The sequence below is a fragment of the Camelina sativa genome, chromosome 16, assembly GCF_000633955.1.
Source record: "Camelina sativa cultivar DH55 chromosome 16, Cs, whole genome shotgun sequence".
Taxonomy (NCBI): Eukaryota; Viridiplantae; Streptophyta; class Magnoliopsida; order Brassicales; family Brassicaceae; genus Camelina; species Camelina sativa.
This window is the reverse complement of record NC_025700.1, coordinates 28,382,274-28,399,341: the sequence shown is the minus strand read 5'-3', so window position 1 is coordinate 28,399,341 and position 17,068 is coordinate 28,382,274. Positions and strand designations below refer to the sequence as shown.

At 36.1% G+C, this 17,068-nt stretch overlaps 3 protein-coding genes across 4 annotated transcripts; 1 reads left to right on the top strand and 2 right to left on the bottom strand.

Annotated features, from left to right (window-relative positions):
- LOC104754154 (pentatricopeptide repeat-containing protein At1g64100-like) lies at positions 225-4,756 on the bottom strand. The gene is made up of 2 exons (XM_019238094.1): positions 3,217-4,756; positions 225-487 (listed from the first exon to the last, which is right to left on the bottom strand). Exons 1-2 carry the CDS (start codon positions 4,754-4,756, stop codon positions 225-227), a joined length of 1,803 nt encoding a protein of 600 aa, XP_019093639.1.
- On the top strand, positions 5,314-7,008 carry LOC104753007 (pentatricopeptide repeat-containing protein At1g63070, mitochondrial-like). 2 transcript variants are annotated; one of them, XM_019238095.1, is made up of 2 exons: positions 5,314-5,673; positions 5,875-7,008. In XM_019238095.1, the coding sequence occupies exons 1-2, from the start codon at positions 5,329-5,331 to the stop codon at positions 7,006-7,008; spliced, it is 1,479 nt and encodes a 492-aa protein (XP_019093640.1). In that variant the 5' UTR covers positions 5,314-5,328. The 2 variants fall into 2 exon arrangements, with proteins under 2 accessions (XP_019093640.1, XP_010473573.2); XM_010475271.2 differs by having other exon boundaries at positions 5,314-6,179; positions 6,282-7,008.
- On the bottom strand, positions 7,418-11,981 carry LOC104753006 (golgin subfamily A member 6-like protein 22). Its single transcript, XM_010475270.2, has 8 exons — positions 11,595-11,981; positions 11,041-11,250; positions 10,825-10,950; positions 10,588-10,628; positions 10,386-10,494; positions 8,093-10,285; positions 7,883-8,005; positions 7,418-7,797 (listed from the first exon to the last, which is right to left on the bottom strand). Exons 1-8 carry the CDS (start codon positions 11,670-11,672, stop codon positions 7,573-7,575), a joined length of 3,105 nt encoding a protein of 1,034 aa, XP_010473572.1. The 5' UTR covers positions 11,673-11,981; the 3' UTR covers positions 7,418-7,572.

Here is a 17,068-nt window from a genome sequence, read left to right as displayed (position 1 = left end):
AGGGGGCTTCTTTGAGTTCTAACCACTGATCTTCTTGCGGTAACAAGTGTTTGGATCAACTCCTGTCTGAAACCTACATGGACAATATTTAAATCGTCAAATTCATGAAACGCAGGCAAATTAGCAGCAACAAAAAAGTATATGCAGAAAAGAATTGTCATTAAACTAGCAGCAAAAGTTTTGATTTACCACACAACTTCTCTCTCTGAGGATGATTTAACTGTTTAAGAAAGCATGTCCAAAAAGCTTTTGTCCAGTCTCCCATCATGTAACATACTAGTGACCAAGCCAAAGGTTGAATCATCTCCAGCAAACCCGCAACTCTTCATTTCTTTGATGAGTTCTGCTGATGTGGCTGTGTCACCATCTCGAAGATGTGCCCGGATCAGCGTATTATATGTAGAGTCATTTGGGAGAGTCCCATCTTCTTTCATTTTTCTAAACAGAGCATCTGCTTCCTGCTTTAAACCTTTCCCACAAAATCCATCTAGCAGAATGTTGTAGGTCAAAATATTGGGAGGCACACCACTAGAACCCATTAGTTCAAAAACTTCTTGGGCATGATCGTTGTTGCCAGCTTGAATAAACCCTTGGATAAGTGTGTTGTAAGTAACGGTGTTACCCATCAATCCTCTGTGAGACATATCACCCAAGAGTTCCATACCCTCTTCTACCCTCTTAGACTTACAAAATCCCTTAATGAGAGTATTATATGTCACTACATTTGGGAAACAACCTTTGCTAACCATCAAAGCAAACATATTCTTGGCTTTCTCTAGGCGATCGTGCATGCAAAACCCATTGATCAATGAATTGTAAGTGGCAGTATCAGGATCTATAGACCTTTGGATCATCTCCTTGTACAACTTTTCAGCCTCTAGAAGCTTCCCCTCTTTCACAAACGCATCGATGGATGCATTGAAACCATTGACAAGAGAAAAAAGCGTGAGTACACTAGGCTCATGACCGAGTTTGATTATCTTCCGAAGAATAGCTAAAGCAGGAGAGAGTTGAGAGGAGCGGCAGAAACAGTCTACCAAAATACTGTAAGTATAGTGATTATGAGAAATCCCCAGCTTTTGCATCTTCTCTCCCAAGGAGATGACAACATCAAACTTATTCATCTTAGCAATAGCACTCAACAGTTTACTGAACTCAAAAATGGAAGGGAAAGGACAAAACTTGACCATTTTATCGAACACACCAATAGCGTCGTCTAAGTTGATATCACGAAGCCCATTTCTCAATATCTCTCTGTAATCATCATCACATGCACTAGAGAGAGCTCGTCTCCAGCAACAAAGAATCAATGAAGGAGGAGGAGCAGTTACAAAATTACCTTGAACATGAACAAATCTCCTCATCGTCGACGCATTCATGATAGATCTCTGCATCGCTTGAGCTGCTCCGAGTCCTTTCTCAGTCTGTTAAATTACAGAGTTATTGCAAAACCCTAAACAGAGAGTAGGACACATTTGAAAACCGGTTTACGTAAGGTTAAGCACTTAATTATTGAACCGGAAACCGGACTAACTTTTTGATGCAACCCGGTTTTGAAATTTATAACAAGGAGAAGATTTGAAAGTTTTACATGGCTTACCTTTTAAATAATATTTTTTTTCCTCAAAATTAAACAAAAATAACAATTATATGTGGGGGTGTAAAAGCCAATAACATATTTTTTTGAAGGACATCAAGAAGGTACTAAATCAGAAATGTGTAGAAAACTCTAATATGAAATGTTTTGCACATTCTTGGGGTTCTTGTTGAAGCCCGTGGCTACGGCACTTCCCGTCTATGCAATGTCTCGGGACGAATGAACAAGTATACATCTCCTCCAGTTCTGAAACTATGACGGTTGGCCAATGGTATATAAGGGCTCTCACATCTCTCAAGATTATTGCTGAATGCTGATAGATCTCAATCCATTAGCTTAAACCATTGCTCTTGATATCTGAAATCACTTCTGGTTCTTGCAACAGATCCTTGGATTTCTCATCAAGATCCTATGGAGCCTTTCTGTCCACATGAGACACGAAGAGAAGCGGTCACTTCAAAAAGTTGAAGACACTAAGGGTGATATAATGTTAGACTATATACATTACAAATTTACAGAATGCACTGGTGACACAAGGATCACTCCAAGTACATATCAACAAAAAATACAGAGCAACCCAATGTGTCAAAAGTGAAACCAATTAAGGTAAGATCCATAAAATGGTGTACAATAGTCAAACTATTAGATTGAATATGGTACAAAAATTAAGACATAAGGGGAAGAACATAACCTGAATTTCATAGAGAAGGTAAGGTACAAGCTTCTTCAGCATTGCATGATGAAGCCACTTTGACAACTCAAGTTCCAGACTGAGAGTACCGAAATGGCTCAATAAGCATGAAAAGAGTATTCGTCAAAGGAATATTCACATTTCCAAAATTGAACTTATCATAAACAGAATCTACAAAAACCTGCATTTATATGCAGCACGAGTAGCAGCAAAGAAATCAAATTAGAATATTGGCATGGAAGCTCTGCTGCTAAAGACAAAAATGTGAATAGTCCTCTATTCTATCATGCAGCCTCCAATTGATGATCCTGCAAAGCAAACACCAAACCGGTCACAGAGGGTAATCTGGAGTTTGAATCTTAAATCTGACTTCGACATTCAATAGCAAACTTCCTCCGATGCTGCAGCCAAAAATAAACTGGAAAATTGAGTGGTGGACATACCACACTCTTCCACAGATCCTCAAATATTGCCAATGCATTGTGTGCCTCCTTACTACATAAACCGACCAGCATATTGTAAAACGTATTGGTATCAGGACAAACACCACTGGTAATCATCTCCTCGACAATGTCTAGGGCGCCATTAAAATCACCCACTCGATAAAACCCATCAATCAAAGTGCGGTAAGTAATTGAATCACCAACTATTCCTCTTTGGTACATCTCGCAGGCTAGCTCCATCCCATCGTAAACCTTTTCAGCCTTACAATAGCCATTAATGAGTGTGGTAAAGGTCACTACGTTGGGGGAGCACCTCTTGTCAGCCATTGAATCAAACATCTCTTTGGCCTCATCTAGGCGGTTCTGTTTGCAGAGTCCATCAACCATTGATGTATAGGTAACAGTATTGGGGACTACACCTTTTCTGAGCATCTCCAAGTAAAAATATTCAGCCCTTGAAAAGTTCCCTTCTTTGGCATATGCGCTGATCAATATACTGTAAGTTTGAACATCAGGTTGCAAACCACTGAGGGGGAGACTAGTGAATAAATGCCATGCTTCGTCCACCTTACTAGCCTTGCACATTCCATGGATCATGATGTTATAAGCACGAATATCAACGACCATATTACTCTTTTGCATGGCCTTAAATAATTTCCACGCCTTTTCAGGCTTCCCATTAACACAAAAACCATGCAACACAATGCTATGAGTTACGACATTAGGGTGCAAACCACGAGAAATCATTTCACTGAGAAGGCCTTGAGCAGCATTAAGGTCGCCCAACTGACAGAACCCGTGAATAAGAGTGCTATAAGTAAATATATCAGGAACTAATCCTCTTCTAGACATCTCACGGAGAAGTTCCACTCCGTCATCTACCATCTTAGCCCTACAGCATCCGTCTATGAGAGTAGTGAAAGTGACTACGTCCGGAGAGCAGCCCTTGGTTTCCATCAAATCAAACATGCGCTTGGCATCCTCGAGACGGTTACGCTTGCAAAGCCCATTGATGATTGAACTATAAGTAACCGCATTAGGAGTTATATCCCTACGGAGCATCTCCTCGTATAACTCTTGAGCCTCAGAGAACTTCCCTTCGTTGACAAACGCATAAATCAATGTATTGAAAGTAAAAACATTCGGATTGATTCTCCTTTCAATCATATCACGGAGAAGTCCCTCAGCATCACTCCATCTACCCGAGAGACAACAACAATGTATCATACAGCTGTAAGTAATCACATTGGGAAAAATCCTTTTTTCCTGCATTTCAGTGAAAAGATTCTGAGCATCGCTGTATTGCCCGTCTTTGCAAAGACGATCAATGATAGAGTTATAGATAGCAGTATGGGGTTTGATGTGGCTTTCCTCCATATTCCTAAGCAGATTCAAGGCAGAGTCAGTGTCACCAATCTTACACATCCCATTTACAATAGTTCCGTAAGTTATCCGGTTAGGTTGATGACCTTCTTCCACCATTCGATCAAGCAAAGCCAAGGCTTCAGAAATCTGATCTTGGAGACATAACCCATGAATCAGCGTGTTAAACGTAACAACATCAGGGTGGAAACCAAGTTTACAGATCTTGCCCAGTGTGGACAAAGCAAAATACAATTCATGACAGCTGCAGAAACATTTTATCAAAATATTGAAGCTGTAGATATCAACTGAGAGATCATCAGGTAACAACAGTTCCATCTTCTGGTAGAGAGAAATCACAACATCGGGACGATTCATTCTGACGATGACACACATAAGTTTATTGAAATCAACAGCCGAATAGAAGGAGCAAGATCGAACCATATCATCGAACAATTCAATCGCATTATCTAAGGTTTCGATATAATGAGAAACACTTCCTAATCTCAAACTCTCTCCTTCGAAAGGTAGACGCTTTGATGAAACCGTACCTTTCTGGGCGACGCGACGCTGAATGAATCTCGTGCTGCTGCTGCTGATCAATCTAGCTGAAGCACCAACAGAGGAGGATGATGATTCAGATCTGAAAACCCTAGCCAACATTTTTTTTTTGTGTTCGCCTGAATTTTGTTACTCTCTCAAAGTGTGTTTCAATTAGACTGGCACAAGAAGAACAGTACGATCGGTTCAATTGGATTGTCTCGTTGACCGGTTCAGATGAATTAGATTCAAGTTTTAAATGAAATGAAGAATTTTAAAGAGCAATGACCGGTTTAATAAAACCATTTGTAACCGAATCGGCATTGAACCGAACCGACTGCTCTCGATTGTAGGGTTTATTCGATTCTGCGATTTTGCTGTTTTGATCTCTTCACTCTCTCTCTCTCTCTCTCTCTATCTCTATCTCTCCACTAGTGGGATCGTCTCATTCCTTCCGAGGAGAGAAGCCATTTTTGAAGCAATCGATGGGGATGAGAAGATCAGCTGCGATTACGGGCAGGAGATGTCTTCATCGGCCTACTCTGGTTAAAGGTACCCCTCCTGGAACTGCTCTTTGCGGTTTCCGTTGTTTGGAACGATCTTTTGCTACTACTTGTTATGATTGCAGAGAGAAATTGAGTAGAAATCGGCTGAGTGATTTAAAGTTAGATGATGCTGTTTATCTGTTCAGTGTTATGGTCAAGTCTCGTCCTTTGCCTTCCATCATTGAGTTCAGCAAACTGTTGAGTGCTATTGCTAAGATGAACAAGTTTGATGTTGTCATCTTCTTGGGAGAGCAGATGCAAAAGCTGGGAATTGCACATGATCTCTATACTTACAGTATTCTCATTAACTGTTTCTGCCGACGCTCTCAGCTCTCTCTTGCTTTAGCTCTTCTTGGGAAGATGATGAAACTCGGTTATGAGCCCAATGTTGTCACACTTTCTTCTCTTGTCAATGGTTTCTATCACGGGAATAGGATTTCTGATGCCGTAGCTTTGGTTGATCAGATGGTGGCAATGGGATATCAACCTAATACTGTTACATTTAACACTCTTATCCATGGCCTTTTTCTTCACAACAAAGCTTCAGAAGCAGTGGCTTTAGTTGACCGGATGGTTCAAAGAGGTTGTCAACCAGATCTGGTTACTTACGGTGTGGTGGTAAACGGATTATGTAAGAGAGGTGATATTGATTTGGCTTTAAATCTGCTCATGAAGATGGATGAAGGGAAAATAGAGGCGAATGTAGTCATCTACAGCACAGTCATCGATGCTCTTTGCAAATACAAACATGTGGATGATGCACTCAACTTGTTCAACGAAATGGAGAAGAAAGGAATTAGAGCCAATGTTGTTACCTACAGCTCCCTCATTAGTTGCCTTTGTAATTACGGAAGATGGACTGATGCCTCTCAACTACTTAGAGATATGATTGAAAAGAAAACCAACCCCAATGTAGTTACGTTCAATGCATTGATCGATGCCTTTGCAAAGGAGGGGAAGCTTCTAGAAGCTGAAAAGTTGTACAAGGAGATGATCAAAAGGTCTATAGATCCTGATATTGTCACTTATAATTCATTGATCAATGGGTTTTGTATGCACGATCTCCTAGACAAGGCTAAGCATATGTTTGAATTCATGGTTAGCAAGGATTGCCTCCCAAATGTAGTGACATATAATACTCTCATAAAGGGGCTCTGTAAGTCTAAGAGAGTAGAAGAAGGTATGCAACTCTTCCACGAGATGTCTCAAATGGGATTGGTTGGCAACACAGTCACTTACACCACTCTTATCCAAGGGTTTTTTCAAGCTGGCGACTGTGATTATGCCCAAATGGTATTCAAACAGATGGTTTCTGATCGTGTGCCTGCCAATCTTATGACGTACAACATATTATTAGATGGGCTTTGTAATAACGGGAAGCTAGAGACAGCATTGGTCATACTCAAGGACATGCAAAAGAGTGAAATGGAACTTGATATTATTACATATAATACTATGATTGATGGGATGTGCAAGGCTGGTAAGGTGGGAGAAGCGTGGGATTTGTTTTGTAGCCTCAGCCATAAAGGAGTTAAGCCTAATGTTGTAGCCTACACAACAATGATCTCAGGATTATGTAGGAAAAGCTTAATGCAAGAAGCGGATGCCTTGTTCAGAAAAATGAAAGAAGATGGGATTCTCCCAGATAGTGGTACCTATAATACGCTGATTAGGGCGCACCTTAGAGATGGTGAACAAGCCGCATCAGCAGAACTCATCAACGAAATGAGAAGTTGCGGGTTTGCTGGAGATGCTTCGACCTTTGGCTTGGTGACTAATATGTTACATGATGGGAGATTGGACAAAAGCTTCCTCGATATGCTTTCTTAAAAACAGTTTCATCATCCTGGAGAGATAAGAAGTGAGGTGAATTGACGTTTTTGCTTCTATTATATTGACAAGTTGTTGTTGTAATAATGTCCGATCATTACAAAATATGACTGGATTATATTTGTTCTTTTCTTGCTAGGTTACGGACAAGAGTTGATGCAAACACTTGTTTGTTGTCTTGTTGAGAAGAATGATTTTTAAAGATAGAGAAGCTTTGATCAAGTTGTTGTAATGTCTGATCATTCCATTTACAATTGTTCCGTAAGTAAATCCGTCAGGTTGATGACCTTCTTCTACCATTCGATCAAGCAGAATCGTCTCGTGTGCTATTTGTAACCTGGTTGATTACTTGTTTTCAAGTAAACCTTTAAATCAACCCGGTTACAATAACACACGAGAAATTTTAAACTTATGCTGTTATGGAGTTGCAGATTACTTGAAAACAAAGTACATAATTACATTTTAAAGTTGTTTTTTTTTCCCAGTGTATATTACAAAAACAAATTATGTAACTGTGGTGAAATCATCAAATATATGAGAACCGGTTTCTGTTTATAAACCGGTTTAGCTCCTCTTAGCGTTTTTAAGATTACGTACTGTCATTACAAGCTGTTGTCTCTCACCTTCGACTTCAGCAAATCTTAGACTTATCTCTGAGTATCTCTCTCGCATGTCCTTCAGCTCCATTTCCATCGATCCATTACTCTCTCGCAAAGACTCCATCTCCGCTACAAGAACTCGGATATCTTCGTTTTCTTGACCATTTAAAGGCTCCTTGTCACTCATCATCTGTTTCATCAAAGGTAATGAGTTAAACTTTCTAATGTTCAATGTTGTTTGGTTTGCATGAAAATGTTGTTTCTCTGTTAACAACCTCTTGGCTCTTTTGATCAAGCTTAGTTTCCAGTTCCTCGATTCTGTTCTTCAGACTCTTTTCCTTTTCAATGAACATATTTGATGAAGATTCAAGAGCAGTTTCCTTCAGTTTGATTTGACCCTGGATCACAAGTTCATCAAAAGGTTATCATATCGACTTGAAGATATCAATACTGAAACGAATACAGAAAATTTTAGATGCATATACCTCAAGAAATTTTATTTTATCTTTCATAACCGCAACTTCTTTAGTAGATCCTACTGGACTTCCTTTAATGTTGTTGTTGCTTCTCTGCGCGGTCTTCGTTAAGTTGTTAATCGCGGTTCTGCTTTCTTTCAGCTTCTTCTCGAGATTAGCCATTGCTTCTTCTTTCTTCTTCAACTCAGTTTTCACTTGTGCCACTTGCTTCTTGTGCTTCTCCATCTCCAAATCATTCTCTGATAAAGAATGCTTAAGATCATTGCACTGAGCTCTTACGGTTTCTAGCTCTGTTTGTAAGAGTGAAATTGATGTCTCCTTTTCATTCTTGACACGCTTCACCACTTGCAACTCCTCTGCTAGAGACTCTGACTCTTTCCTCATTAGTGAGATCTTGCTCTCTACCTCAATCTTCTTCATTTTCTCTCTCTGTACTGAAGCCTCAGCTTCCATAACCGATTCACTCGTCTTTTCCAGTTCATCTCTCAGGTGCTCTGCCTGTACCACGAGGCTATCTTTGTCCTTCTTAAGTTTCTCAACCTCCTCCTTCAGCATTGTGATCTCTTGGTTTAACTTTGCAGTAACATCCTCTTCATGCCTCTTCTGTTTCTCTATATCATTAGATTTCTCATCAAGATTCTCTAACATTTCCTCCAACTGACTTGTTTTGAAACTCAGCTTTTCAGAAACCTCATGGAGCTTTGCCTCGTACTCAGATTGGTTTGCTCGGAGCTCATCGTTAGCGTTCTTGATCATTTCTTCTAGTTGACGTTTCTGCATTCGTAACTCGTTAGCTTCAGTCATAGCCTTCATAGCCATTTTCTCATTTGATGTAAACATTGAATCCATCTGCTCAGAGAGTCTCTTGAATTCATCCTGGAGTTTTCCAGCAACACTAGCATTCTTCCACCTCGTCTTCCTTAGCGTTTCTTCGGCTTGGATAGCTCTTTGCTCTTGCTCCACTTTACCTCGTGTGACTGCATCAATGTCTGCCTCAAACACCTGAGCCTGTTTCTCCATCTCTTCTTCCAAGGTCTTCATTTGTGTTTCAACTTCTTTAATCCGGCACAAAGACTCCGAAAACTCTTCGGATTGTTTCTTCAGCTCAGTTTCAAGACTCTCCACTTGGTTCTCAAGCTCTGTCACATCCACTAGTGAAGATGAACATTCGTATTGCATCTTTAACTGTTCTTGCAGTTGGCTCTGCTCTAGCTTGTATGAGATATCATGATTTTCTTGTTTCAGTATCTCATAGTCCAAAGCAAGCTGTTCCATCTGTATCTCAAGCTCATCTTTATCACGTTTATAGATCTCAATCTCATTATACAGATCAGTGATCTTCTGCTCCAATACGTGTGTATCTTTGGCATCCACGTGTTTCTTTACGAGGTCCTCAAGTGTCTTTCCATCCTCATCTTCATCTGTCTCACTTCTCATTGATTCTTGAATCTCATCAGAGGTTCTTGATTTGGAAGGAAGATCAGCTCCTTCTTTACTCTTTTCCTCAAGCATTTCTTCAAGATCTTGAACAGCAAGAATCAACTCTGAGTTTGATTCTTGCGTCTTCTGGAGCTGTAACCTAAGATTGAAAATTCGATCTTTCTCATAGTCAAGTTCTTCTCTTGTTTCCTCCAAAAGAATCCATGGATCCCTTCCTTCAAACTGCAACCTGTTCCTCATTTTACTCTCTCCTTGATGCTTGTCAGATACTTTATGTCTCTCGCAATCTTGTTTTAACGTATCTCTCTCCTGCTTCAAGCTATTCACTTCCCTGAGGAGATCTTGACTTCTTTTAGTCTCTTTAACAATTTGTTTCCTCAGGCTTTGCAGTTCCATCTCAGAAAGATCTGCTTGCCTCGTCAAACCAGCAACCTCGGTTTTAAGCTTCTCTACCTCGTCCTCATCCAAAGAGTTTCTCGTGGTGTCCCTCGCGGTTGTATCATTCGAACTATTGGTAGAGTCATCAGTGCTGATACCACCATGATCAGAACTGCCTGACCACTCGGATTCTGATACACGAGGCTCTTCAAACAGATTTTTAGCTGAATGAAGATGCTTAGTGGGATGTCTCAAAGGCTTAGCAGCTTCTTCAGGAGTATTTGGCTCAATGACACTTCCAGTGCTTGACATTGTACTATCGGATTCAATCGATGCTCTTCGTCTCAGTTCCGCAAACCGAGCAGCTTTACCGAATGGACCTTCCTACAAAACCAAAGACAGTAGATGTTAAGAGAAAATTCAAACTCTCTTGCATTACATCAATCACATTGTCCTTTTTACTCAGCTATACTAATCTAACTACCTCATGTGATACGCTATTACCAGTTTCGACTCCATCACCAATGCTCAAATGTGACTTCAAATCTTGACCCTGTGACATTTTCCGTAGAGTCTCACATTCATCCACATCTCTGCAACAACTCAAAAACATAAAAGCCACTTCCATTAAAAAATCCAAAACAATAACTAAAAAGCCAATAGATGAGGAGTCTAGTTTTCTGTACCTTTGAGGATCATCAAATTCTAATTGCCTTTGTATAGATACCTAAAAAAAATCAGAAGACCATTAATTATAAAGACTCGAAGGTTACAAAACTCTAAAAAGAAAAAGGACAAAAAAAGCTGAGATCTCTTAAGAGCTTTTAAGATGAAAACAGTGTCTTAATATCTCTGTCAAGAGTCAAGACAAAGCATTAAAGAGTAAAAAGACGAAAAGAAGAGAGAAGGAAGAAGAAACTAACATGCAACAAAGCCTTTTTTGAGTTAGAGTTGTGTAATGGTAGAGAAACATTGCAAGTCTTAGTCGCATCAACATAATCAGCAAAATCAATTGACGTTTCTCCAACCAAACCACCTCTTGTAGATCCCTGCACACCCACAAGAAAAAAAAAGGAAATCACAAAAGCATAAGTAACAACCAAAAATCTCTGAGATTAATTCTATTGAGTGACTCTCACCGGCGTAATTGATGATACAATGAGATGATAAATTCTCTGATTAACTTTCCCAGTTTTAGCATCTTTGAGAAACTTCACAGTCTCGTAAACCGGGATTTCCCACCTGCAATGTCCATCTTTCACTATAGCTTTCTCTGATCTCGCCGTCGGTTTACCAACATCTCCCGGAACTAGAGACAGTACCAATCCCTCTGTATTGAACTGTGACGCCTACGTAAAATTAAAAATACAAATCACCAAACAAAAGAAGAAGAAGAAAAAAAAACATTTCAAGAAACCACTAAAATAATGATAGATGATTATATACTCCAACTTGAACAATGTGTTACATACCAAATTGAGATTTCTTGATTTTTTAGTAATAGTTTCTCAGTTTTGCAGTAAGTTTCAAATCTAAGCAAAATACAAATTAAGGCTCTCAATGGGAGACGTGCAGAGCCGTGCGGTGCGCACCACCCCACCTACCTACCATTCCTCATTTTGCACAGTCTCCAATATATTATATATAAAAAAAAAAGAATGAATCGATGAAGAAACAACAACAACAACAGTACCTGAGTAGCATGAAACTTCAATCTGAAAACAACTTTGATCCTGTTCTTCTCGTTTCTCCATCTCGCTGACTTAAACATCTCCGCCTCCAGAGTATTATTATAGGGATTGATAGCCGGAGAAAAGAAGAAAAAAAAAACAGAGTTACTCAACGTCGTGAGCTAGCTAGCCATGACAACAATGCAGAGGGAACGATCATCACAGAACTGATCCTCCGGGCGAGTTGGCTCAATCGATCAGAGCGAGTTCGACTCAGAGAGAAATGGCGAAGAAGACGCGAACGTTAAGCTGGAGCGGTGGATTTTATATAAATGGGACAAAAGAAAAGGAAAAATAGAAAAAGCAAGTACAGTAAGATCTAAAGAAGAGAGATGAGATGAGATCATGAGACTAATAAACAATTGTATCAACAACAAAAGACTAATAAAGTACGAATACGTTTTTGGTAATTAATTTAGTAGTCTTACATTTCCTTCAACTAAATTAAATATTTTTCTGTATCGTATAGGAAACTCTTTACGTTTTTTTGTGACGTATTACAAGATATTAAATACATAATTCATTTATTAGTGTTAGATACTATAGTTTGCTAGCATTAATTTGACTAAGATTGTATATCAGTCAATAAGATTCGATTAAAAAAGAAGATCTCACTTTACAGGTTACGTACATCTCTTATAAAATTTATCGGAAAACAGAGTTCTTGATTAATTTTTTTAGTGGAAAGATTAACAGTGCAATATAATAATTTCGTGAAAAATGTGTGGGCAGGCAACATAATATACTACTACATTGCAAATTGTTTGTGATCAAGACTATTTTTATTTATCGTTGATAAGTTTTAATTTTTAGTAATACGGAAAATAAAATAAAAATAAAAAATGATTTGATCTATTAAAATCTGTTATGTATTGTAGGAAAAAAAATAGACTATTAATATAAAATTATGAAAGCTAGATTAAGTCAGATTTTTATACAATTATATTATAAAAAATAGACCGACAGATTTGGAAACATGATCTTAATAATTAAAAACTTTATTTTGGATTAGGGAACAGTGATCGATACGCAATAAAATTACATGTCTGTCCTTCCTTTAGTTACTAATACTCGAACCTTTTTTATGGGCATTGTAGTCAATAAATGGGTTAACAAAGCCTAGAAAGCTTGGTCCCGATAAACTAAAAAGATAAAAATCATTTTCCGAAAAGTATCAAACGGTCATGTTTGACGTTGATACAATTTCTATTTATCGGATAATTTTGTAAATTAATACTTTTAAACAGTTACTTACAAAATATAGCTGAGAATCTGAGATTGGGAAAATGATGTTTTAACCAAAACAAATCTACATTGCGTAGCAAAAGTTATTTCTCAACGAATCAGTAAATGGCCTTATTCTTTACATCAAAGAAAAATATGTGGAAACTTAGATACCATTTTGAGTATACATTAATTTAACAAATCTCAACGATGTTAACAAAGCTCCATGGGTTATATTGCCGCAATAACTTAAAACATTGTTGTTATATCATCTAATAAACATCTCTATATTTTACTGATGCAATCATCTATATATGATAAATTTACCCAAAATAACTTTTTTTTAGCCATGCAATCATAATTATATAGTGATCAAAACCGACAATTGTGATGTTAACAGTATAATACGAATATTATTCATACAAAATAGATAGACATTACGCCAAAAACCTATTAGATTAGCCATTATATGATTCTATATTACTTAGTTAATAATAATATCATAATGTTCAGTTCTTCATAACATAGCTCTTCAAAATTCTTTCTCACTCCTTTTTTTTTTATTAAACCAAAATCTAATTTGATTCAATTTAAAATCCTAGATATATTTACTCAATTTATGTACGTGGGTGGGATATGATGTCGTCGTCCGTTCCATGTCCATCTATTTGATTCAATAAGTCATGAAATCATAATTATTAAACATGAAATTTCATTCTCGGACATATAACATGCAAATTCATCATAAGTTCTGGGACATCGAACACCCAGAGAGTTATGAATCTGTGTTGTACAGACGACCCACCTTTGGAAATAAATATTACATATATAATTTTTTTAGCATAAATACTACATGTTTTATAATATTTAGTTTGATGTTTATAGCAATATATCTGTATAGTTTGTAGCTTATATTATAAAGCGAAAAAAAAAACATTCATCACTTTGTTTTTGTTTTTTCTTTTTTTCATATATGTAGGTCCATCGAGATTCTGGAAATTTTTAAAAGGTATCCTATGTATTAAACTACTATTATTTGATCCCATTACCAAACTTGTATTATTGTAGAATAGTTTCTTAAAATGAGTTTAAGGTATCAGATGTTAGGACTTCTCGATGACAAATAGGACAAATCATACTTATACATTTAACATATTATATCTATGTAACCTTATTCTTATTTCATAGCTTTTCCTTTTGCATTCCAATTTTATTAAGATCTTTTGTTAGAATTTAGGCGTAACGTATACATATATGTACGCATGCACATTATATTTTTAAGTATGTACAATATATATAGTATGTGTGTGTATAAATAACATGTATGAGCACATCACACGCAAAACACACATATATAAAACCAAATCGGGTAGTCTCGTAACAAAATGGTGGTTTGGTCGAGTGTGTTTGAAATAAAACTAAACGACTTGAATACGTATATATCCGCCTAACATATACGCCAAAGGTCCAACCCCCATCATATACCAAACATTTATGTTATTATGTACATAATATTAATTAACTGTTTTTGAATTTATTACAAATTACAAAATAATTGATTTTCAGTTTAGAAGAACTAGTTAATTTGTCATATTTTTCTGATGCATCACGTACGGGGTGATTTCAAATGGACGTATATAAATATAACAAAACCCATTCGCAAAGAACTTTTCTTTTGTTGCTACATTCTAAAAGAACTTAACTGCCAATGTATGTAATTATGTATACCTACTTTGTTGTATTGGCTGTGTATACAAATATAGTAAGAACTAATGAGTAATTGCAAAATGGTTCTTTGACGTAATAAATAAAGTAATGTAGGGTTCTTTGACACCGTGGTTGTTCTGGAGGAGCTTACTTGGCTTTGAAAATTAACCATTGCTTTATCTGTTGTACACACACGTGCCACTCATGCGTGCCTAACTCAGACACCCCCTTTATTCTTTGCCTTATTACTAGATCGATCATTCATATATCGATTAGAAGAGATAACTGTATAATGTAGCACTCCAGAAAATACATTTTCCAACCAAAATCTGATTGTTTATATCATCGTAATATTTCTATTTCAAGGTTAAATAAAGTCACGTAAGCTGTCGCAACCTCCAACCTAGCTTCTACAAAGTATAAACACCTCTTTAATCTGACATCCTAGTTCACAATTTTTTTTGACGTCATATTTTCTTTTATCTTTAAAATTTATTTCCCAAGAAAAATTAGAAACTTTAATACTAACATTTAAGGTTTTTTTTTTATATTTTTTAATTAACATTTACTCCATGTTCTTTTGCAGAAAGCAATAAAAGAAAGAATTTAGTACCACAGCATTACAGATCGAAAAGTACGCAGTCAAAGTCCATGACTTCTTAGTTCTTGCAATTATTTGGTGTTAGAAGAAAAATTATATTTTCTACTTTCATTTCCATTAATTATTTCAAGAAACTATATTATGATAATATATAGATGTATCTTTCATCTTTGCATTTACAATGATATAAAGTTAAATTTAGCTTTGAGATCTAATTTCTTTTATAAAAAAAAAATACACAATAGACATTAATGTTTTTGGCTCTCAATATAAAGAACAAGAAGCACATGTGTGATGGGGTCACATTCCCAAAAATAATACTCTTCAGTCTTCATTAGTTAAAGAAAGTTCTGACGAAAATGGGGAAGCTGTGTGGAGAGTCCCAGAAGCATTAACACACGATGAATCACAAAACCTCCATTTTTATGAACAAAAATTATTAAAAGAATGTAACAAAAATTTTAAATTTAACTTTCTAATACTAAGGTTTTAAAAGTAGTTAACGTGTTGTATATGCTATGCATATATAAGATCACTCGTGTCAACGAGCTACTGATTGTTAATTACCTAAATGTTTATGATTCATCTTGCACCATTGTATTAGTCAAACTAGCTTCCGATTAATTAATGGAAATCGCATTTTCTCAAAAAAAAAAGAACAGAAAAAAAAAAAGTTAAGCCGTTCTCTCAGTTTATATTTGACAGATTTGGAGAGATACATTAATCAACTAAGAAGTATGAACCAAAAAAGACGTGGATGTGTTTTTTATTATTACGCCAAGATGCAGATGTTTAATGAGCACACTAATTAATACACACATACATATAAATTGCATATTATATATATCGTGAGACTGGTCCTAAACACCTAATTAGTCGTCATGATCTCAACGATATTTTTTCATTATCAACTAATAGATACCCTTTATCCTCCTTAAAATCACCATCATCATTTTCTTTTTTGGTTTTGTATACTAAAATCATGATCAATGTAAACTGATGCGTATAGATATTCACACATACAGTCATATTTTGTAAATAATCTCTTTAACACGTACCTACTCCTGCTCATATCATATACTCCCTCCATTTCATAATATAGGATGTTTAGAGAAATATTTTTGTTTTATAATATAACATGTTTTCAATTTTCTAAACAACTTTTAGATTAAATTTATATTTTATATTATGCAGACTTATTTATAATTAGTCAAAAATTTAAAAGTAATTATTTATTAATATATGTGTTTTCACTAAAACATCTTATATTTTTTTAAAGAGAGGGAGTATCATTTGACTCTTTTTTAAGTTTATGATTACGTGATCATATATTATTTCTGTGAATGCATATTGGCTATTGCATACGTGATCAATCATGCATGCGTCATGCGTGCTTTCCAACAATTAATAATGCATATTGCATAATAAGCCTGTTTCAAAAGAAAAAATAAAAATAAACGAGGAGAATAAAAAAAAAAAATGTTAAAATTTGAGGTCAGAGATTGTTCGTCTTTCGATATTTGATTCATTTTCAATTTTTATTATTATCATAAAATTTTGATATCCATAATTTCTAGAGTCAGACTCATATATATTATTATCCATTTGATTATGGAGTTGTATGAATTTGCTATAATCTGTCTTAATCCGAACAATTTTAGTGTTAATTAAGTATAGTCTATAGCTAATTAATATCTGCCGACTATATTAAGATAAAATGCATGGACAAAAAAAGATTATAGGGAAAAGCAAATATTAAAAAAAAAAAAAAAATAAGACAACTCTTTTATCTTTAGGTGATAGCTTGAGAAATAAGATAGGTATAAATATTAATTATAGTCTCGTATGATTTTTTCTTTTTATGTTCGTCTCCCTTTCAACATCTGATCGTACTAGAGAGAGACC

What these genes read in the sequence shown, in the direction of transcription:
- LOC104753006 (XM_010475270.2), bottom strand. Translation starts at nt 11,672, where the DNA reads ATGTTTAAGTCAGCGAGATGGAGAAACGAGAAGAACAGGATCAAAGTT. An exon ending in TTGTATCATCAATTACGCCG is followed by an intron (nt 10,951 to 11,040) that starts GTGAGAGTCACT and finishes GTGGGTGTGCAG; the next exon opens with GGATCTACAAGAGGTGGTTT. An exon ending in GAATTTGATGATCCTCAAAG is followed by an intron (nt 10,495 to 10,587) that starts GTACAGAAAACT and finishes GAGTTGTTGCAG; the next exon opens with AGATGTGGATGAATGTGAGA.
- LOC104753007 (XM_010475271.2), top strand. Translation starts at nt 5,329, where the DNA reads ATGGTCAAGTCTCGTCCTTTGCCTTCCATCATTGAGTTCAGCAAACTG. An exon ending in TACAAGGAGATGATCAAAAG is followed by an intron (nt 6,180 to 6,281) that starts GTCTATAGATCC and finishes ATTCATGGTTAG; the next exon opens with CAAGGATTGCCTCCCAAATG.
- LOC104754154 (XM_019238094.1), bottom strand. Translation starts at nt 4,756, where the DNA reads ATGTTGGCTAGGGTTTTCAGATCTGAATCATCATCCTCCTCTGTTGGT. An exon ending in AACTTACAGTATATTGATCA is followed by an intron (nt 488 to 3,216) that starts GCGCATATGCCA and finishes ACATTCTGCTAG; the next exon opens with ATGGATTTTGTGGGAAAGGT.